At 37.8% G+C, this 23,325-nt stretch overlaps 1 protein-coding gene across 2 annotated transcripts in view; it reads right to left on the reverse strand.

The window, feature by feature from the left end:
* WDR72 (WD repeat domain 72) overlaps window positions 1-23,325 on the reverse strand; it is a 238,797-nt gene that overhangs the window by 137,427 nt on the left and 78,045 nt on the right. For both annotated transcript variants that reach the window (XM_053595485.1, XM_053595486.1), the window contains one exon: window positions 7,766-7,968. In XM_053595485.1, coding sequence (XP_053451460.1) covers window positions 7,766-7,968 — 203 coding nt within the window. The remainder of the gene's footprint in view (window positions 1-7,765; window positions 7,969-23,325) is intronic.

The following is a 23,325-nucleotide window of genomic DNA, read 5'->3' on the forward strand; positions in this document are numbered from 1 at the left end:
GTCATACTGATTCTTTTAAGACTAGAAAATCCAAATTCAACTGAACTGTAATTGTGACAAAACGCAAACCAGGGTTTGGGGAAAAAAAGACACTTACAACTCTACATTTTGTTCCGTTTATCACAAATCTTAATTTGAGACTCAAAGTGAATTACATTTAAGATAATATTGAAACTTCCACTTATAAACCCTGGATAGTCGTTTATAAATCTACGGAAGAGAAAAGAACAGGTTACCATGAACAAGAACCCAATATTGATTTTTCGGCAGTGCAGTAAGGCATCTCCATTCTACTTGGCTGCTGTCAAAGCCACTCTTTAACAGCTGGAGTCAAATTGCACTATTTACAGCAAGAGCCCTTGTCAAGTGGACCATAAGTATCCTAACAATACACTATTCAAATGGCACTTTGCCACACAAATTGCTGACTTGATGAATAACCTATGTCAATGACTAAGGCCAGTATAAAAGTTTCATTTTATGAGAGGTTTTACATTCACACATTAAGTAAGCTTTCTTTGAAGAACTATTAGGTTATATATTTCAGGCCTTTGGACGCTGAAAAAAATTAAAATCTGTTTAAATACATCAAGGGAACTTGACAACATTAATATGGATCTGGTGTTAACTACATTTGTCACACGAGTGGGAACAGAGGCCTTCTGTTGCTGGCACTCCCCCCGCACGTGCCGCACAATGCCGGCCTTACGCCACCGCACACCGTGACATAGGAGCATTCTGCTTTTATGCCTCCGATTTACATGGCCAACAAACGTCCAGAGACAAGCCAGGCTTTGAAGTCTTGGTGGGGAAATTCGGAGTTGCTTCTGTGCGCGAGGTGGACAGCTGGAGCTGTTTCATGGTGCGTTTCCTACTTTTCAGAGTGACTCAGACCTCCTAAATTAGTTTTCAAACAAAGCTGCGTTATGCCCCTGACAGTTTTCCTCATGATTGAGCTACCTTTTTCATCAAAAAAAGCTGAAATTCATGCCGCAAAGTGAGAAAAGGAACAGTCTGCATAAAACAGTTATTAGAAAGGAAAAAAAAAACATATTTGGCATTACAGACATTTTTATAGATTTTACAGTAATCAAAATTATATTTAAAAAGCTTCTGATAAATTGTTATACATTGTTTAAAAAACTGTATCACTTCATGTGCTTTCAAAAAGCAGATTGCCTGTATATTTCTCCCCTGTTGTATATTTCTCCATCCTACTAGGAAGGATATTTATCATTGGATGACCAGAGTTTTAAATTGAGATTCACTAAATCAAAACACTTCAAACAAAAATCTTAACCCAATGTTTACTGAAGGAGAGAGTTGTATTTTCATCAACTGTTTGCATTTTGTTAATAATGATCTATTTTCTTTTAAAATTATACAAAATCAATATAAAATATTTTCCACATCAGAAAAATGTTTATATGCTGTTTATTACATCAAAAAGAATAGACTAAAAATTTGCTGATCAAAACAATTATAATTTTCATGGTATGGGGGAATTATCCCTGTGTAATGCAATTGTTTTCAAATAAGTATTCTTTTTCATGGTGATGCAATTTTTGATAGTAATAATATGTGTTTTAATAAAAATTTAGCTACTTTACAACATGTAAGATTTCCACCATGAACTATTATTTGTGTCAATATTTTTCCAGGTGCAATTTTCAAAATTCACAATTTAGAAACTATACTAGTTCTACTTTGGTTATTTTTTGTGTGTCATAAAATATAAAAGAAATAACTTTTCCATCTTATAAAGCGATAGGTAGTAATGGGTTCAAATTTTCAATTGGTAGTCTACCAATTCATCATGCGTACTTTACAAGAAGTAGAAGGATACTGCTTTTATAAGAATTTTCAGCAAATGCTACCAAATAGACATCACCTTAAGGTCAACTAAAGGTTAAAAAAATACAGCCACATTTCTAGAAAATGGAACTGGAATCTAAATAAATGCAAACGCACTATTTATTTATAATCTATTTTATGTGTTCAAATAAAGATGCATATACAAGTGCATTAAAGAAAATTGCCTTTTAAAAACTCTCAATTCAATCAGAAGCCAAAATCTGCACATTTGTTTTTTTACAAAGGTTTTCTAAACATATAAGTTCCTAGTTTTTGTCAGAAAACAGACTTGATACAGATCTTTTGCATTATTATGTTCTATACAGTGCAGAAGAGGTTGAAGTAAATTACTTTATTAAAAATCTAGATATGAAAAGAAAGCAGAGGTGTTAATTATTTTGCCAGTTCCTCCCAATATGTCATGATCTTCAAGTCCAAGGAGACTGTCTAGACCATAAATCAGCAAACTAGAGCCAGTGCATCAATTCTACTGCCTGTTTTTGTAAATAAAGTTTTATTGGCACATAACCACCCTTGTTGAAGAATTGTCTATAGTTGCTTCTGTGTTCCAACAGCAAAGCTGAATAGGGACAACAACAAAGACCTGCCAGACAAACCTCAAATATCTACCATCTCATCCCGTCCTGTCATAGTCCAATTTTGCATTGCTGTAAAGGAAAACCTGAGGCTGGGTAATTTATAGAGAAAAACGTTTTATGTGGCTCACAGTTCTGCTGCCTGGAAGACTCAGAATCTGTTGAAGGTCTTAGGTTTCTTCCATTCTTAGTGGAAAGTAGAATGTGTATGAGATTCCATGGTGAGAAAGGGAGCAATAGAAAGAGGAAAAGGAGGTGCCAGGCTCTTTTTAACAACCAGCTTTTGTGGGAACTAACAGTGGAAGAATTCACTCACCTCTCCTAAAGCATTAATCTACTCATAGGGATCCACCTCCATAACCCAAACACCTCCCATTAGGCCCCATTTCCAGATTTCAACATGAGGCTCAAATTTCAACATAAGGTTTGGAGGAATCATATACAAACTATAGCAAGTTCTTTACAAAAAAGTTTACTCATCCCTTGTCTAGTTTACTATTGTTCAATACAAATAAAATGCAAACTAAACTTGTAATATTAAATTGTCTGCTAGCCATATTAAAAACTTAAGAAGAAACAGGTAAAATTAGCTTTAATAATACATTTTATTTAATCCTATGTATTCAAAATATATTTTAAAGTGTGACACTACCCACATTTCGAATACTCAATAGCTAATACACATATGTTTATTTTTTTATTTGTCTCTGGTTTTATTAAAATATATTTTAGTTTACATAGTTTAATTTTTTTTATTAAATCATAGCTGTGTACATTGATATATTCATGGGGCATCATTCACTAGCTTCACATACACATATGTTTAATGGCTACCATATTGGATAGTGAGACTCTAAATCAGCCACCAGGGGGAGCTGTTAGGAAACCCGGTCTATAGAAAAATCAGTTGTTTTTTTTGTTTTTTTTTGTTTGTTTGTTTTCTAAAGGCATTCCCAGGACACTACAATGAGCCAAAATTGAGATAGTTAAAATAATCCTGTTTGTCCTTTTATTCACTTTACAGATAAGAAATGCAGAAAAAGAATTTGAAACCAATCAATTGACCAATAGAAAAGGCTGTTAAGGCATTTTTCACCCTAACATATGATAAAGCCACAAAGATTTTTGCCACGTAGAGACGATTTTAGCAAGCTTGTTTATTCCCTACTTTAAAGCTAAATTCCTCCCACTGCAATTTAAACAGGTTCTATCTTGTTCTATCCTCAGATGAATCTAAGAAAAGCAGTTCCCCATCACTAACATGATATTGTATTCCTTTAAATCCTTTCCCACTCTGCCTCTTCCCTCCTATTGCAAAGATTTTTTTCTTTGCCTATTTGCATAAATTCAACTGTTCTAGAATTTCAAATTGGACTCATTTTCAAAATGTTTCATTGTAATTGTTGTTCTCTTCTAAACCTTTTCCCATATCTATATTTCTCTTCAAATGCAAGAAGAAAAAGTGAATACAACAGTCTAGTCCAAATATTGCCAGACATAAAGAGCTCTCTCCATAGACCTCATACGCTATTCTTCTGTTTAAATAATTCACCTGATTGTTGGAGAGTATTTCACTTGTGTCTCACCAAAATACACACACACACACACAAAAAAAAAAAAATCCTGAAATACTAAGTAACCTGAGATAATTCTAAATTTCACAGGCTTACTGTCCTTCACTTTTTTCCACACCTAAAATGAATGTGATTCAAATCCTCTTCCTTAAAGCTGATTTTTTCTTATGAAAACTCATGATTCACTTTACTATATTAATAAGGAGAATGGAGAACTTAAAGTATTGTTCAAATTTCATGCTTATCAATACGTTAATCAAAGATGATTGAGATAAAACTATCTCAATAGTCTAAGTTTAAGAGGGTAAAATTCTAAAAGATAAAGAATATATGACAGGCAACGAAAATGTCCAGTACATAACTGGAAAAGATATAACCTAAGAGAAGCGTAACAAAAACAGCTTTGATGAACAATGAATTCAACAATAATAGAAGCACAGTACATAGGACAAAGGAGGTGATAGTCCTGTCTGATTTGGTTCTTCAGTTGTAAAGAATGAAGATTGGAAACCGTAGTCATCTAAGGTAAAGGGCAACAGCTAGAAAATAAAGTTGAAATCAGCCTATGAGTAGGAAAACAAGACCTTGGCATTTTATTGCTTCCTGAAGCCAAGGAAGAAACAAAATTACATAAAGAAAATGAAATCTATATATACTATTACCACTACTGAAAGGGTAGCTCTGAAGTTTGCCAAGAAACTGAAAGAAATAGCAGAACAGTCAGTTTACCTTCTGGGAAGTAAACTAGTAAACTCAGCGCTTGATGAATGAGATTTGCTCTTATGGACACTAAGCTCCAAAACACAAAGGTCAAGAGACATCCCGCCTTTCTCAGCCACAGTCTAGCGTATGCTTTCCACTGTACAATGCTCTCTACTGTGAAAAGAGAGCAACAAAGACTCAGCAAGATGGGAATACTTGGCTGCTGCCGGGCTCACTCACTGAGCTTTACTTACCCCACCTTACAGTACATCTACTTATACTGTAAAAGTGATTCAATTTCCTGCCTTATGTTCAGTTGTGAAAGTCAAAGTTTCATTATACCTACATAATTACCCTTAAAACTCATCACCTTTTTCAGACCTTTTGGAAACCTGACAGCAATTAAATAAATGAGAAAGGGGGATAAAAAACCATCACCTATCACCGGCTTTAATATCTGAAGGAGGAAAGTATAAATAATGGTATGTAGTCTTAGAAAGGGAGTCTTAACCCAAATAGCATGTACTCTTACAAAGGGGGTCTTCCAAAAAGAAATCCAAAATTTATAAAAATTTTAATACATATCAGCTTGACCACAGGAGATGATACCCTAATGGGCTGGAAGAGTTGACTGCATTCAACTCTCAGAGCTCAGTGCATGAGCACCTTCTGCCTCTGACTTTCTGCCTATCAAGGAACCCCCTGGGATAGTTTGGTCCTCTGCCCCTCCATCTTTGCTACAGGGAGGATGTAATGAGTAATGGCCAGAATTCTAATCATATTTATCGTTGTAAGTTGAATCACTGTCATTCTAGTTTATATGATCATTTTTAGATGTTTGGTTATGTGACTCAATTCATAAAAGGTTGACAAATCCTAGACTCACTAATAAAATAGAAACTAGGTCTCCAAACCTAAAAAGCTAAAGATTATATGCGGGCCCCTACCCCCAAGTCCGCTGTTTCAAGGCATGGCTTGAGCAGCCAGTTGGCATCTCTTGATGAAGACACATTCTTTTGTCTAACTATATGTGGACACATGCAATAAAATAAGGTCTTATTTAAATTCCTTATCCATGTTATTTTACCAGTCTTCGTGGTACCATTAAAATGACAGAAAGTATTAACAACATGAATTTAAAAATCAGAGAAATTAGAAACCCCACTTCCTTTTCTTTTTCTTTCTTTCTTTCTTTTTTTTTTTTTTTTTAGAGACAGGGTCTCACTTTGTCGTCCTTGGTAGAGTGCTGTGGCGTCACAGCTCACAGCAACCTCCAGCTCTTGGGCTTAGGTGATTCTCTTGCCTCAGCCTCCCGAGTAGCTGGGATTATAGGCACCTGCCACAACGCCCAGCTAAGAAATCCCACTTTCAAAAGTAGGTCCTTTAACTAATGCTGATAAAAAACCTTCTGTGTTATTCAGAAAAGTAAAACATACAGAATACCCCATCAAAGAAAATAGTGACTAATTCTCACATAAATTGGATTTAATTTTGACCAAAGTACATTACTTAAACATTAATTTTTAATTCAACTTGTTAATATGTTGTTTAGGATATTGCATCCTCATTTATAAGTGAAATACGTTTGTAATTTCCCCCTTTATAATAAGATATCTTCTCCAATTTTAATATCAGGTGTATCCAGATTAAGTAGAATGACTTTGAAGTATTTCTCCTTTTTCTATTGTCTATAAGATTTGGCATGATCTGTTTTTTGAAATTATCTTTTACTTTTATTTATAAATATTAGTTGTCTATTTTTTGAGACTTTGGAAAAAAATACAAGAAGTTAACTGATGACTCCATGCTGAACCTCAGAGTCAAAACATTCTAATAGACATACACTTATCTGACATTGTGAATGTTACTTTCTTTGCATTATTATTAGTATTGCTTAATATTTCGATGCAGCAATTGTCTGATTTCTTTTCTGAATATATTTATCTTCGTTCGTTCTTTACGAGGTTTTTGTTTCTAGTCCTTATCTTAAATATTGTTATTGTTATTAAATTTTAAGCCTTTTTAATTCTGTGAAGGGGCAAAAAGTGGAAGCCTAAGAAACACATGTATACGTAAAAAAAAAAAAAGAATACTCTATCTATCAAGCCACAGGAAAATAATTTGCATTAGCACTAGCAGAAACATAATATAGAGCATAATACGGTTGCCAAAAACTAAAATTTACACGTATTAGATAATATAAAATTATATTTCCATGAAAATATACATTAGACGCGTGCATATAAATGGCATAGTTGCAACATGTTCAGATAGTAACTTGGAAGTGTAAAGACAAAAAGGTGGAAAAGAATCCCTTAGAGAAATCAGACTAAATTACAATATCACCTTAGAGAAGTGAAAAATAATAAAGGTAGTCCAAATTTCTACTAAGCTGCTTGACTTGGCTTATGAGAACAAATGAAAACGTCAATGTTGTGTATCAACTGAGGCTTGAGATCCTAAAGAGTAATGAGGCTGATATATGAGAAGAAATGGCCAATAGCCGGGCGTTGTGGCGGGCGCCTGTGGTCCCAGCTACTCGGGAGGCTGAGGCAAGAGAATCGCTTAAGCCCAGGAGTTGGAGGTTGCTGTGAGCTGTGTGATGCCATGGCACTCTACCTAGGGCCATAAAGTGAGACTCTGTCTCTACAAAAAAAAAAAAAAAAAGAGAGAAGAAATGGCCAACAATAACCTTTTTGTTTATTTTCAATAAGCATTTTAAAAAGAAGTTGAATATTCTAAACCAAAATATAGAATACAGTTGTTTGTTGTTTCCTACGGAAAATCACCTGAAATCCAAGAGTTAATATAAAATTGACTCTATTTCTATAAGCTAGAACCTGTCTTCAAAAATGATGCCATAACAAGTCTACTAGTCACTCAGAAAGTTAACTGATTCACCTAAGATCACTACATAGAGGCAGTTGTCTGAGTTCTTGCTTTTGTGCTGATACTTAAGTGCCACATAATTATGCAGGCAGATCATTTCTTATTTGCTTGAGAATGTGCCTTGTGAACAGCAGCTTGCTTTGCACTTACCTTGCATGAAGACTCCACCTGCAGTCCAAGGGAAGGTACTGGCCCAAGCTGGTAGGAGCTGGAAGATCTCTGTTCTACACTTTTGTGTCTAGATGTCTCAGAGGCCACTGGAAGTACCGACTCGGGCTTTAGAAGCTGTGAATCTTCACAACAATTAAGAATAATTCGAGCTCTTTCTCCTGTCTCGTGTCTTTCTAAAGTGCCTGGAAAACGAGATTAGAAATTAAAATTTCAGCAACACCTTTACTCCAACAGAATCAAAAGACAGAACAAAATACAAACAGATGGATCGCAACTCTGTTGTGATTATCATGCCTTGCTATCTTCTTGCAACCAAAAACAATAGCCTGGATGCTTTTCCTCAATTATTTAAAACACCCTGTCACAGAGGCTGAAATTATGGATTGGAGAAGCTCATCTTCCTCTTTGTGCCTTTTCATCCACTGAAATCAACAGGGCATTCAATAATCTTTAACAGTAAAATCTCTCACTTATTATACAGTATGCAAGGGATCAATAACACACAACTATGGAATATTTTAGTGCTGTCCCCTAGTGTTCCAACTCACAAACAACAGAGAATGCACAGTGTTTTGCTTGGGTTCCCAGGCTTCAAAGGTTTCTATCGGTAATAAAGAATTTAAGTGGATGGGGCAACCGAGAACACGGATACTTTTCTGTCCTACTTCCCTGACCCAAGTGTCCCCCTGGGCTTTTTTTGTTGGTGATATTGTTTCTTTGTTGTTTTTGTTGCTGTTATATCCATTGGCTCTTATTTCCTATGTTATTAGGGGAGGGGTGGTAATCCTTTGCCTAGTCTCAGAATTTAGGCCTGCTGGTGAGTTCAATTTAAAGCTTAAAAGAACAAGAACAGGAGCAAAGTATCAGAAAGCCACTCACAAAGAGTTAAGTGTTTTCATTAACATAGGACACAATGCCATACATTCAGTGAAATCTCAGTAAATATGAATTAATCATGACCTTCTATATCAGTTCTGAGTTCTTTTGCATTATTTATACTGCATTAAATATATGACTTATATCCTACTGAATAAAGACACTAAGCAAAATTAACTTGACAAACAATACCTAAATACAGATTTAATTTCATAGTATTCCTTTTTTTTTTTTTTTTTTTTGCAGTTTTGGGGTCGGGGCTGAACTTGAACGGACCACCCCCAGTATATGGGTACGGCACCCTACTCTTTGAGCCACAGGCACCCCCCCATACTATTTTTTTCCTACCAATCAGAAAGAACTAGTTGTACAATCTGTTGAGGAGAAAGATAATTCTTATTAATAAGAAAATATCAACTTAAAATAATCCCAATAAGAAAACAGAAATAATAATCACAGGCCACTTGTCTTTAAGTAAGTATGTAGATATAGTATGTATTTGTGACCCTTCTCCCCTTTCTCATTCCTCTTCCTCTCTTCCATATCCTTATTTTACGAAAACTAAACTACCATAGTTTGGTATTTTGGATTCCAAACCAATAAAACAGCTACCATGCTAACATAGCAGGTAGAGCTATATCTGAGTCCTTTCATATCAATATGTTCTCATTACAACATTTCTACATTCATAAACAAACATCTTTTACATATAAAACTTATAAACTTGTTATTCTTCAAAGATTCCCTTTTCCCTCAAGATCAACATATCTTTACCAAATGAAGCTGGAAGCAACACCAAGAAAATTCTTTCTCTCAAGACTGACTATAAGAAAAGTCTAGCAAAACAAACATAAAATTCATTACGACTTCCTGAAAATAACTGCATTCCAGAACTTGTAACTGTGTCACCTGGTAAAAGTCACTGTCTTCCTGGCTCGGCACCTGTGGCTCAAGCAGCTAAGGCGCCAGCCACATACACCTGAGCTGGTGGGTTCGAATCCAGCTCGGGCCTGCCAAACAACAATGACAGCTGCAACCAAAAAATAGCTGGGCACTGTGGTGGGTGCCTGTAGTCCCAGCTACTTGGGAGGCTGAGGCAAGAGAATTGCTTGAGCCCAGGAGTTGGAGGTTGCCATGAGCTGTAATGCCACAGCTCTCTATTCAGGGCAACAGCTTGAGGCTCTGTCTCAAAAAAAAAAAAAAAAAAAAAAGTCACTGCCTCTCTGAAAAATCTCACTTTGAATATGGTATCACTGTAGATATTTTCTGCTCACAGGTTTTCTGTGGATCCTCAAAACAACAATATTTTCAAAACATTTTGAGAACGTGGGGAAGAATTTATTTTACTTTAATACAAATGCTATGTACCTTATACTATGAATTTTATATATCCATATGTCTTATTCTATAGGTAAGGTCTTATACAATCACAAATGTTTCTTACATTTTTCAGTGATGAGAATAGTTTACCTACAAACTTAGGTAGTTGCAATCCATTTCCATCCACACACACATGGATGGGCTCCCTGACCACGTGCTATGTACTATTCACTGTGCCACAGGTGACAATGCAGTAAACAAGAATGATTTAGCACAGCTCGCTTAAAGCTTCTGTAAAATCAAATGGGTAATACAAAGGAAGAAATATCTGAAAGTTAATTAGCTACTATATTCAGAATAATACTAAGCCACTTCCACCCAAAACTAGAGATCTCCCATTCTAACAAAATGTGTGTGACACTTAGTTTTGTGAACAATAGATTCTATCGTGATCAATTATAAAATATTTGGAAAATAATAGACACTTATTTAGACTGAGTAGACTTTTCCTTTTGGTTTTGGTGTGCTCTCCTGCAGCTGTGTGAGTGATTTCCCCAGCACAGAGCTCCTGCAATGCATGAGGGTCGGTAGCACCCAGCACCCAGCACCCAGCACCCAACACCCAGTAGGTTCTTTCAGCAACTCTCTTGGGGCAGTTTTGTATCAGAGTGCTTCAGTGAGATGTTTCCCTGTGAACAGTGTTCCTTGGTGGTGTCCTTGAGGGTATATTTCTGGAAAGTTCTTCCAGTAACACACCATAGCAGCTTCTCTGCCTTCCAGTAACTATAAACATAACCTCTCCAGCAGGATCAGGAACTTAGCCCTGGATTGGTGGGGAGGTGGGGGGCTCTTTGGTGATCAAGCTTTCCCAGTACTAGGAGTGGGAATATCTTTCATATCTGCTTATTCCTATCTTCTTCAAGGTTCTCTTTACTTCTTGCAAGCCAGTCCTTCACATGCAAATTCTTCGTGAGAGTGAACAATTCTTTACATTGAATTTTCTCTGTTCAAATGGCTGTCGTTTCTGCCTCTTGGTTAGATCCTGATTAACGCCCTAGGATAAACCACTTCCGATTTACAAAATGTTTCTTTAAATATGTCCCCAAAGTTATGGAATTTATACGACGTCTGAGAAATATTTAAATTGTTAGAGGGAGTCTACAGTAACCAAATAGTCACCAAAGACAGAGGGCAGGACAACTAGGAAGTCTTACAGCTGGGGATGCCTTTGCTACACTAATAAGTTGCCTGGACAAGAGACAGAATCGTAACGGCTACCTGATATTATGGAAATGTAGGAAACTGAAGATTCACAGAATTGCTTTATTCAGCTTCCAATTGCAGGAGAATTTTTGCTTTCCACAATGAACTCAATGATACTTACAATTTTTTTTTTTTTTTTTTTTTGCTATACTGCATCAAGATGAGTTAACTCACACTTACTCTTCATTTCAACCGATCTAAATGTGACAAGGAAAGATGTAGGGCGGAGGTGCCCAACTTGTGGCCTGTGGGCCCCATGATGATGTTGTGAGAACTTTTTCTGCTTAATCAGCTTTCCTTACTGTTTGTGTATTTAATGTGCAGCCCAAGACAACTCATATTTTTCCAACGTTAGGTAGAGAAAAAAGAAAAGTCAGACACCCCTGATAGAGTCATGGGTGAGTTCAGTGTTAGTGAAAGTGACAATGCCATCTCATCCTTCAAAGTCGATTTGCAAAAAAAAAACCCATAAAATCTATTGCAAGTAATTTTTTTTTTTTTTTTGAAACAGAGTTTCATTCTCTTGCCCAGGCTAGAGTGCTGTGGCGTCAGCCTAGCTCATTGCAAACTTGAATTCCTGCGTTTAAACGATCCTCCTGCCTCAGCTCAGACTCCTAAGTAGCTGGGAGTACAGGAACCCACAACAATGTCCAGCTAATTTTTCTGTTTTTAGTAGAGACGTGGGTCTCGCTGTTGCTCAGACTCATCTCAAACTCCTGAGTTCAAGAGAATCCTCCAGCCTCAGCTTTCCAGAGTGTTAGGATTACAGGCCTGAGCCACTGGGCTCTGCATTCCAAGTAAAATTGTTGTATAAAATGCTCTGATAAATATTTTGCATTTTTTCTATTCTTTATTTTATTAACATGAGTTTTGATATAATTTATTTTAATCATAAACTATATAATAGTACATTAAAGAATAGAGCCAATCGTGAGAAAAGAGAGCTTAGAGCAATGAACATCCTGGAAATGAACATCCTAGAAAGTGAAGGGAAGTTTTCAGGGACCCTAAGTTGCCTAGTTTCTAACAAGTCCATGCCCAGAAACATAAAGAGCACCCAAGGTCATCTTTGCAGAGCGCTAGACCCATACTGACAACATTTTCACTCATTGAAAAACATATCCTGCTTTTACCATCATCTCAACACACTCCATAGCATACTCAATACCTAATTAAATATTTTTAAAACCAATTAAATATTTTTCTGGCCCCCATATGTAGCCCTGTGTCTAGCTGACATCCTTGCTATCTGTTGAGGCTGATAGGAAGCAGACTCATTGCACAGTGGCTAATGGCAGCCTCTAGCACCAGGCTGCCCTGCATTCAAATCCCAGTTATACCTTTAATGGTCAAGTGGCCTTCCACAGGTTATTTTACATCTCTGGGTCTCAGTTTTCCTGCCTGTAAAATGGGATGACAATAATTCTTACCTCACAGGGTTACTGTGAGGATTAAATTGAATACACAGGGTATCTATAAAGTTCATGTGCAATTTAAAATAACATACGCACTTATGGATACCGTTTGAAAAGTGCTTCGAGGTTCTGGCACACGGTGGGTGCTGTGCTATATACCAGCCCCTTTTGTCACCTGACAGAGGTTCTTACTCAGCCCCGTGGGAGCTGGTGAACTTTCTTCTTGGCTCTCTGGCTCAGGCCCAAGGTCACTGGGCACATGGCCAGCTTGTGCCCCCATGGCCTCCACCCTGAGACTTGTACCTCCTCATAGTCTAGGTTACAATCAAAATCAGAGTAGGATTATATATTTGAATTATTTTTTAATCTTCCTCAGTACACCAGAATGGCATCTGGCATAAATTAAAAGCTACATAATACTTCTTAATGGATTATATGGCATCAGCAACGTGGCTAATGATTTCCTCCCCCTTCCCAATGGCTACACTTGGGATTACATCCAAACTCTCCGACCTACAAGTCGTCTTCTTACTTCTGCTTTCTTTCTCCTCCTGCTCACACGTTAGATTTTCTTTTTCTTTCCTTGAAAACAAACAAATCCTTTCCCGCTAGCTCCACCTCATCTGTTAGGTATTAGCTTGAAATCTTCCTTCCTCAGAGTGGCCTTCTAAAACAGATTCTTCTCCTGTCTCCTGGTGTTTTCTATCCCAGCTTCTTCACATCACTTACTACGTACACTTGCATTTGGTAGATTTTATTTGCTTGCTTAGATTCTGAGCTCTGTCTTCCCTAGATGCTCAAGTATTCTTGGCAGACATGAATTCTGTGAGCTTGGTACAAAACAGGTGTCCATAAATATTCACTGAATGAATAAATTACATTTATCTTTTCCCTGTAGGCAGTGAAAAGAGGTGGCTAGAAAGCATCAGAGAATTCCAAGGGGGTGACAGGAGTTAACACTAACCTACACTTAGATCCTGAAGCTCAACCAGAAACTTAGATCCAACACTCACCATAAGCTCAGATCCTGAAGCTCAACCAGAAACTTACATCCAACACTCACCATAAGCTCAGATCCTGAAGCTCAGGAGAGGCCAAGAGTGGGGAAAGTGGAATTCACAAACCTGACACCTGCCTCAGGCCTCAGCTGTGCTGCCAGGCCATTTCTGATGGCCCTAGAATTTGAAATTGGAATCTGAAATTGTCAGCCTGTAAATGTGACACGCTAACCTAGCCTGTGGACTAGCCGTGTCTTGTCTCATGAACTGAGGAGCCAAAAATGCTAGTCTAAAGAGAGAAAATATTTTAAAAAACGCACTGAGAGGGGCAGAAATGGAGAGGGAGTAAGAGGGAAGGAAAAAGGGAGAGAGGAAATCAGGGAAGGAGGAAAGGAGAGAGAGAAAGAAAGAAACACACAACTTTCTAGTTTTGTTTCTGTTTATTCCTAAGGAATAGTATCCCTGAAGTTTCCGCAGTACACCTTTGAATCCTCACACTAAACACCTCTTTCCAATAAAACTGACTTTACTTGGCTTCTACTGCTTGCCACCCAAGAAGGGGCCTGATGAAAACAGGACAGAGGGGTTTCTCTTGGGGTAAAGGCCAAGTTTGAGGACACCTAAACAGACAGACAACTGGAAAGTGACAGGTAGAGATCAGAGCAGAGAGACAAGGCTTTAAACATCATCAGAAGATGGGTGAGGATTAAATAGCAGGGAAAGAAAGCATCTGTAAGAGGGTTAGGACTGGAATGCTTCAGATCAGCACAGACGCTTTCACGGTTTCTACACATGAGCAGGAAAGGACAGGAGAAAGAATTAGAAATTGTTGTGAATCAGTATGTTGTCAAAAAACAGCCATGTTGTAAATGCATTAGGATTATCAATATTTACAGGCACCCACAGTTCTTTTTTTTTTTTTTTAGTAGAGCAAATAGTCATTTTGTGAAGTGTCTATTGTGAGATATGATTTTAAAGGGTCAAAATATCTTAACTAAGATGTACATATCGTCAAGGGTGCCGCTGTTGACTGTGGTAGAAGACCAAAGCAGAGAGTGAAGCACTTACTTCCATAAATCTGCCTTAAAGATGAAACAGACCTCACTGTGGACATAAAGAAAGGGGCAAAGCCTGTCCCCTTCCAAACAGCCAAAAGTTGTTTCTTTGATTTTATTTTCCTGCGAGTTGCCCCTATTTTAAATATTTGCTATCTTCTCCTCAAACTTTTTTTTCAATTCCCAATGACATTTGCTCTCCAAAATCAACAAAAATATCATAGCTTGCTATGAATTAATGAATAGCTTTACATAACGTACGTAAAGCCCTGAACCAGACAACGGGGTCCACTAAGTGTGTGAATAAAGGAATAGCTACTATCCTCAAAGGAAAAGAAATGATTAAAGAAAGAAATCACTGTCATTTGATAAATCTACCTGCAAATGATCGAGAGTTAATTAAGATTCAAAAACATCACCCCGATGGATTAACATTTTATCATGTTGCACAGTAATATTTTATTTACTTGAAAATTATACATAAATAAATTTGAGACAGTAATTGACTTACTATAACTCACAGTGCTTTTCCTCAGAAGAACATTGTATAAATAGCACTGCTACAGGAACGTACCCTTCTCTCAGCCCACCACAAGCACATACATCGTAAACCAACAAATTCTAAACAATTCTTATTCACAAAAAAAGGAAGCCTTCTAAGTAAAATGTTCTGCTTATTATTGTATTGTGAAAAAAACAGAATTTGCTAAATGTAGTAATTAATATATATTGTGTTTAAATAAACAAAACTTAACAGCAAACATGTGAGGGGCTACATTAGAAAGTTAAGTTTCTTCCATATCAGCTCAGGCCGGCATTTTCTGAGTCCACCATGCAATTGGGCAGTGACTAAGATCACAGTTATGTTTCAAAGTGACTTTCTTTAAAACAGAGCAAGTTTTTTTAAAAAAATGGTCTCATTACCAAACTTGATAGTCAAATTCATAAAATCAGGTTTCAACCAAAGAGCTGACTGACAGTTGTCACCCAATACCACAACCAAGGAATCTGACCATTGGTCTGTTGTAAGATTGATCGTTTATCTTCAGTTACTTCCAAAGTTCACTCCCTAGCCCCAGTGCCCCTTTCCCAGCCCTTTCACACTTACTGCAGCTTACTCCAGAAAATGTACAAGTGACTGGGGGGTCTGACCAGGGACAGAGGCCCTGGAGGGGTCAAGTGAAAGGGTGGGGAAAGAGAATGAGTCTAAAAACACAAAGTTAGCCATAAAGACACTTCCCTTCATTCCTCAGGATTTTATTTGCATATAATAAATTCAGTTGTAAAATACATCATCAAAGACCTGGCTCATTTTGTCCTATACAGAGGCTCTAATATCATAACATACTCAGACTGGCTTCACGTCAACTTTCTACACCTTAAGGGTATAAAGAATACATTTTTTGAAAGTCCCTAACCCTCATGACCCTAACTCCAGCTCTGCCACAGCCTCCAGCACATTTGGAGCAATCCTGAGATTTATCAGCTCAGCCACATTCAACCCTCAGGTCTAATTCTGACCACTGACTTCCAGAAAAACAGAATAAAGGTGTGGAGGTAGGGGTCAAAAGAAAAAAAACATTGAAACACATGAAGGTTTAAAGTTGCTGGGATATGTAAGGATCACAAGTAATGCATTAATTTTATTTTATTGATTTTTTTTAATTTTTTTTTTTTTTTTTGAGACCGAGTCTCACTTTGTCACCCTCAGTAGAGTACTGTGGCATCATAGCTCACATAGCTCACTTTACTCAGACTCCTGGGCTCAAGCAATTCTTTCACCTCACCCTCCCAGATAGCTGGGACTACAGGCGCCCACCACAACGCCGGCCATTTTTAGAGACAGAGTCTCGCTCTTCCTCAGGCTGGTCTCTAACCTGTGAGCTCAGGTGATCCCCCCCCACCCCCACCCCTTGCCTTGGCTTCCAAGAGTGCTAAGATTACAGGTGTGAGCCAGCACTCTCAGCATTAATTTTAAACAAATTTTAAACTATGAGTTTTTTTATAAGTTATTTATTTATTAAATACTCCCTCTTAAGCTTCTGCCAGCAGCATAGAATCTCCTGTGACTAAATTTTAATTTTTAGGCTGGGTATGGTGGCTCACATCTGTAATCCTAGCACTCTAGGAGGCTGAGGCAGGCGGATAGCCTGAGCTCAGGAGATCGAGACCAGCCTGAACAACAGTGAGATCCCATCTCTACTAAAAGTAGAAAAACTAGCCAACCATTGTGGTGGGCACCTATAGTCTCAGCTGCTTGGGAGAATTGCTTGAACCCAAGAGTTTGAGGTTGTTGTGAGCTATGACACCATGGCACTCTACCTAGAGCAACAGAGTGTGACTCTATCTCCCCTCCAAAAAACTTTAATTCTCAACCTCATTCTAAAACTAAATACAATTTACAACCAATTTAAGAATTACAGTGGATGTTGGGTGGTGCCTGTGGCTCAAAGGAGCAGGGCGCCAGCCCCATATGCCAGAGGGGGCGGGTTCAAACAGCAAAAAGAAAAAAGAAAAAAAAGAATTACAGTGGATATTTATAGAAAAGTGTTTCTATAGTATGATATAAAGCATTAATTTTATAATTATCTATTATATACAAGGGTATTGCTTCTAAGGATTTCAAAATGTTAGTCATGCTGTATTGTTGAATGATTTATTCCAGACATGCTTATTTCTTTAATTTTAAAATATTTCAAAAGTAGATATTATCCTGCATGCTCTTAAGTTGTATTGGATACAATATCCTTGAAGAGATTTGAGTCTGTCATTTATTCATTCTGGTGTCAACTAATTTACTTAGGTCAATATCTTGATGAGTTGATCTGGAATATTTCCTAGAAAGCGGAAAATTATTGAGAAAGGAAAACTTGGGGTACGGTCTCCTGAATAAGGTGCTGGGTGAGGGTTAAAGTCATGGGTAGTCTTTTACTTATGAAGCAGATGGGAGGACAAAATCATTTTAACTGCAATCAAGTTTCCCCTCGGGACACGGCAAGGGTTTGCCTTATGCAAATAAGAGGTGACCAAAGCTCCACCAGGCATGTCAGGGTTTATTTTGAAAGTACTGAGGCTCCCTAGTGCCATCTTTAAAATGCTATACCATATTTCTGTACTCAGTGACTCTAAAAGGCTCTCCCATCTCTTCATTCTTCCATGTACTCACCGATGAGGACTTCCAGAAACTGTCCCACCTGACTGATGCAAGAGGCTGAATTCTATAGATAAGCCCCAGTGACTCTCATCCTTATGATCCCTCCCCTATGAATATGCCAAGATAGCACTCCAGGGATTGTTATGTATGATAGCACTCCTTACATAGCAAAAGGGACATTGCAGATACAATTTTGGTTTCTACTTGGTTGATCTTTAAACAAATTCAAGGCTGGGCACCCATATTAGAGCACCAGTCCCATACACTGGGGCTGCTAAACAAACAAACAAAAAGACTATTCAAGTAAGCCAGGCCTAATTAGGTGAGCCCTTTGTATTTCTTTTTTTTTCCTTTTAAGATCATTTTAATTTTAGTTGAGTACAGAGGGCTTTTATAACAAATATGGAGAAATTTTGGAGGGCTGTGATTTTTCCAGTGTTAAACATGCATGCGTTAATCTTGCAGTTTATTTTCTCGTTGTGTATATAGAGAGAGCTTTTCTCTGTATCTCAAGAATGGAAGAAAAAGTATCCAATGTACTCAGCCCTACTATGAAACTAATTTTTGGCTTTCATATGAAAGCTATAACCCAGTTATAACCTAAGAATATGAGGAATGGGGAGAGGGAGGGGAGGGAGGGGGGAGGTGGGCAGAGGGAGGGTGATAGGTGGGATTACACCTGCGGTGCATCTTATAAGGGTACATGTGAAACTTAGTAAATGTAGAATGTAACTGTCTTAACACAATAACTAAGAAAATGCCAGGAAGGCTATATTAACCAGTGTGATGAAAATGTGTCAAACTGTTTATAAAACCAATGTATGGTGCCCCATGATCACATTAATGTACACAGCTATGATTTAATATTAATAAATATATATATATAAAGGAAAAAAACAAAAACAAATGATTCAGACATAAATAAAGAATGGATGCAAAGAAACTATATGCTAACATATGAATAACCTTTGTTAATGAAAAAAACAGAAGCAGCCATAATGATTAAGATACATTTAGTTATAGATAGCTAGTTGTGCCATAAAGGGCATTATCAAAGAGAGAAATCATGCTGCAGAGAAAAGGTGAGCCCTTTGTTTGTTTTTTATTTATTTATTTATTTTGTTTTTGTTTTGTTTATTTATTTATTTATTTATTTTTATTTATTTTTATTAAACCATAGCTGTGTACATTAGTATGGTGAGCCCTTTGAAAGCAGGTCATTCTCTGACTGCTAGAAGAAGGGAAAGTCAGAGAGATTTAAAGCTTAAAAAAAAAAAAAAAGGATGTGCTTTGCTGGCTTTGGAGAGGAAGCAATCCATGGGTGTGACTCAAAGAGTAGCCTCAGCTCCTAGAAGCCTCAGATCTACAGCTATGAGAAACGAAATTCTGCCAAGGATCTAAATGAGTTGGGAGGTGAATTCTTCCTTAGAGCCACATTGGCTGACACCTATATTTTGCCTTGGAAGGACCTAAGCAGAGAACCTAACTGAGCTTGGCTGTACTTTGAATTGACAGAACCTGAGGTAATTTCTTACATAGCAATAGAAAAGTAATAAAACCAGGACTTAGAACAGTACTTTGACTCTGGACCACAGACTTGGACCTCAAATGTTTTATTAGAATAAAACACTATTTCGTATGCGAAAGTCCAGTACTTTAAATAAATGATAACCACATGCATAAAAGCTTAAGAACAACTAAATAGGAAGGCTAGATATTTCAAGCTTTTTAATAACGCCTTCAATTCTTTCACTGAGTATTATAAGCCATGCAGACATTTACTATATAGCTGGTGATTAAACAATCCCATACCTTACCAAAAAATTCCTTTTTAAGTATTCTATTTCCAAAGGAATCATAAGTAACATACAAAATATTGCTTTATCTTTCTCCTACATAGTTATTATCATTATCAAAATTGCCATTATTGCCACTAATTGGGTATTTTTAAATTCTATTTAATTCTTTTTATTTTATTTTATTTTTGAGACAGAGTTTCACTCTGTCACCCTGGGAGAGTGCTATAGTGTCATCACAGCACACAGCAACCTCAGTCTCTTGGCATAAGCAATTCTCTTGCCTCAGTTTCCCAAACAGCCAGGAGTACAGGCACCTGCCACAATGCCTGGCTAATTTTTCTATTTTTAGGAGAGACAGGGTCTCACTCGCTCAGGCCAGTCTCAAACTCCTGAGCTCAAGCGATACACCGGCCTCAGCTTCCCTGAGTGCTAGAATGAAAGACCGAGTCACTGCAGCTGGCCTAAGTGCCATTTAATTCTTAAAACAATCCAGTGAAGTACAAAAAAACCTAAGGTTCAGAAATAATAACGCACAAGTTACTTCCAATAGCCAAAAGGTGGAAACAACCCAGTGTCCATTAAGAGATGAATGGATAATCAAAATGTGGTATATACCCTAAAATGGAACACTATTCAGTCTTAAAAAAGAGACAAATCCTGACACATGCTACAAAATGGATGAATCCTGAAGACATTACAGGAAGTGAAATAAGCCAGTCACAAAAGAAAAAAATACTGTGTGACTCCACATAGGTGAGATACCCACCATGGTCAAATTCAGAGAGACAGAAAGTAGACTGCGGTTGCCAAGAACTGGGGGAAGGAGGAATGGCAAGTTACTATTTTTTGTTTTTGTTTTTGTTTTTGTTTTTGTTTTTCGCTTTGAAACAGGGCCTCACTGATTTGCTCAGACTACAGTGCAGTAGCACCATCATAGGTTGCTGCAACTTCTAGTTCCTGGGCCCAAGTGATGCCCCTGCCTCAGTCTCCCAGGAGCTTAGACTATAGACATGTGCCACCACACCTGGCTAACCTTTCTATTTTTATTTTATTTTATTTATTCGAGACAGAGTCTCCCTCAGGCACCCCGAGTAGTGTGCTGTGGTGTCATAGCTCACAGCAACCTCAAGCTCTTGGGCTCAAGCAATCCTCTTGCTCAGTGTTTCTACTTTTAGCAGAGCCAGGGTCTTGATCTTGCTCAGGCTGGTCTCAAACTCCCAAGCTCAAGTAATTCTTCCACCTTGGCCTCCCAGAGTGCTAGGATTACAGGTGTGAGCCGCCACACCTGGCCCATTCTAATTTTATTTTTGTAGAGGTTGGGTCTCGCTGTGTTGTTCAGGCTGGTCTTGAACTCCTGGCCTCAAGTAATCCTCCTGCCTCAGCCTGCCAAAGTGCTAAGAATTACTCTTACTAGCATGAGCCGCCAAACCCAGCCAGGAGTTACAATTTAATGTATATAGAGTTCCATTTTGAGATGAAAAAGTTCTGGATGATGGTAATAGCTACAGAACAATGAGAATGTACTTATGCCAACAAACTTAAAATGGCAAATTCTGTTATATAAATATCCCACATCCATGTTTATGTTTTATCACAATCACAATAATTTTTTTAAATGATCTGTGTTCTTAAGACAGCCCAAGGAAGGGTGGTACCTGTGGCTCAGTGAGTAGGGCGCCGGCCCCATATACTGAGGGTGGCAGGTTCAAACCCAGCCCCAGCTGAACTGCAACCAAAAAATAGCCGGGCGTGGTGGCAGGTGCCTGTAGTCCCAGCTGCTCGGGAGGCTGAGGCAGGAGAATCGCGGAAGCCTAAGAACTAGAGGTTGCTGTGAGTCCTGTAACATCATGGCACTCTACTGAAGGTGGTAAAGTGAGACTCTGTCTCTACAAAAAAAAAAAAAAGACAGCCCAAGGAAAATACAAAAAGAAAAAGAGAAATACACTGATAATAAACCCAAGGGACAGACAGAAGTAGGGCAATGTGAGAAAGAGGGGCCGTTGGCCACTAGGAGAAGGCAAAGGAGCACGGAAGGCCGAGGGTCAGGTGAGACGGAAAAGAAGGGCATTGATGGCCACCAGGTCAACAACAAGTCAAACACCTGAGACCCAGAGAAGAGGAGGCGAACTTGGAGAGGAGGTAACCTCAGGAAAAATGGTTCCATCAGAATACTTTCGGCAGAAGGGAAGCAAGAAAACAAAGACGCAAACGACAGATGGCATTGCACAGAAAACTACCAATTATTAGGGGAAGTATAACAGAAAAAAATCATAAAAGCCCACAATCCCTTATCCAAAACTTTTGGTAGCAGAGTTTTAGAATTCAATTTTTTTTTTCAGAGTTTGGAGAGATAAAATAATCCACATTTTATAACACCTAGCACAGGGTCTAGGAGAACAGATAATAAAACAACCACGTTATATACTATCAGCAAAACAAAAAAAAAAAGAAGAATATTTACACTTTATGGAATAAAAGAACCTAATATGAATTAAGATTGGGTTTTGCTGCTTCACTGTAAATTAATAAGAACCTTTATTTTTGGATCATTTTAGATTTGTAAATTTTGGCTAAGGGAATGTGGGCCTGCACTCAAAATAATTCATAGCTGGGTGACCAAGACTAAGCAGAGAGATATCTCTGAGATAAGATGAATTAATACAATGCTCATTATTCTCCAGGGTAGGATTTTAGCTCATGCATCTAACTTCTCCTTCTACCTACCAGTTTGTACAGTCATCCAGTTCTAACCTCCAGTTTGGGTGTTTTTATCTATTCCATCTGTGATACGATCTTAATTTACGAAAGGTCCTCGTAAATTCAATGTTTACAAAATCATTGATGGAGAATAGCTTTGCTAACAAGACCAATCTTGGGAAAACTATCATGGTTGAAAAAAAAAAAAAGAAAAAGAACTTCCTTTTTTAAATTCGAGACATATAATAAGGAACACCTGTAAATTCCAAACTTGACTTACAGTTGATGCTGCTGGAAGAAAAACATAGTGACCAAAGAAAGTTAATCTGTAGTGCAAATCATGAGTTAAATTATTTCATAAAATCCTCTTATTCTTGTTCTTCTCTCAGTACCTCAACCCCATAAATACTCTCAATTTTGCTCTATCAGCATCGATATAATTCATTTACAACAAAAATCTTACTATCGGCTCAAATAGTGAACTGTAGGATGATATCTCGTGCCCTTCAATGGAGTTTCGGGTACTCAGATGCTTTCAAGTGGCTGGATCAGGTCCCTGGTCTTTTCAGCATATGAGCCTACCCGGGAGTGGAATCTGGTCCCCTTAAATGCAAAGGGACTGGGGAAAATCGTGGGCAATCTATGCCTTGGATTTATTGACAGGGCTGAGATCAACAACTAACATTATTTGCAGTGCACAAGATAAAATCTGACAACATTCCCACAGTCAAATTCTCTGCTCACCACTCCCAAGCCAAGGACTTGACCTTTGGATTTGTTTTCGTCTGGCTCATTCTTTGAAACACAAAAGACCATTCCCATCAAATCCTAACAGGGAAATTAATGGTAGAAGTTGGATATTATTGATACAGTCAGATGAATCAAGTGTATCCAATATCCTTTATCTCTCAGCCAAATCAGAGAACCTACTTCCCAGAGAATAACAATCATTACAGTCCACT

Source organism: Nycticebus coucang, chromosome 6 (assembly GCF_027406575.1).
Source record: "Nycticebus coucang isolate mNycCou1 chromosome 6, mNycCou1.pri, whole genome shotgun sequence".
NCBI lineage: Eukaryota > Metazoa > Chordata > Mammalia > Primates > Lorisidae > Nycticebus > Nycticebus coucang.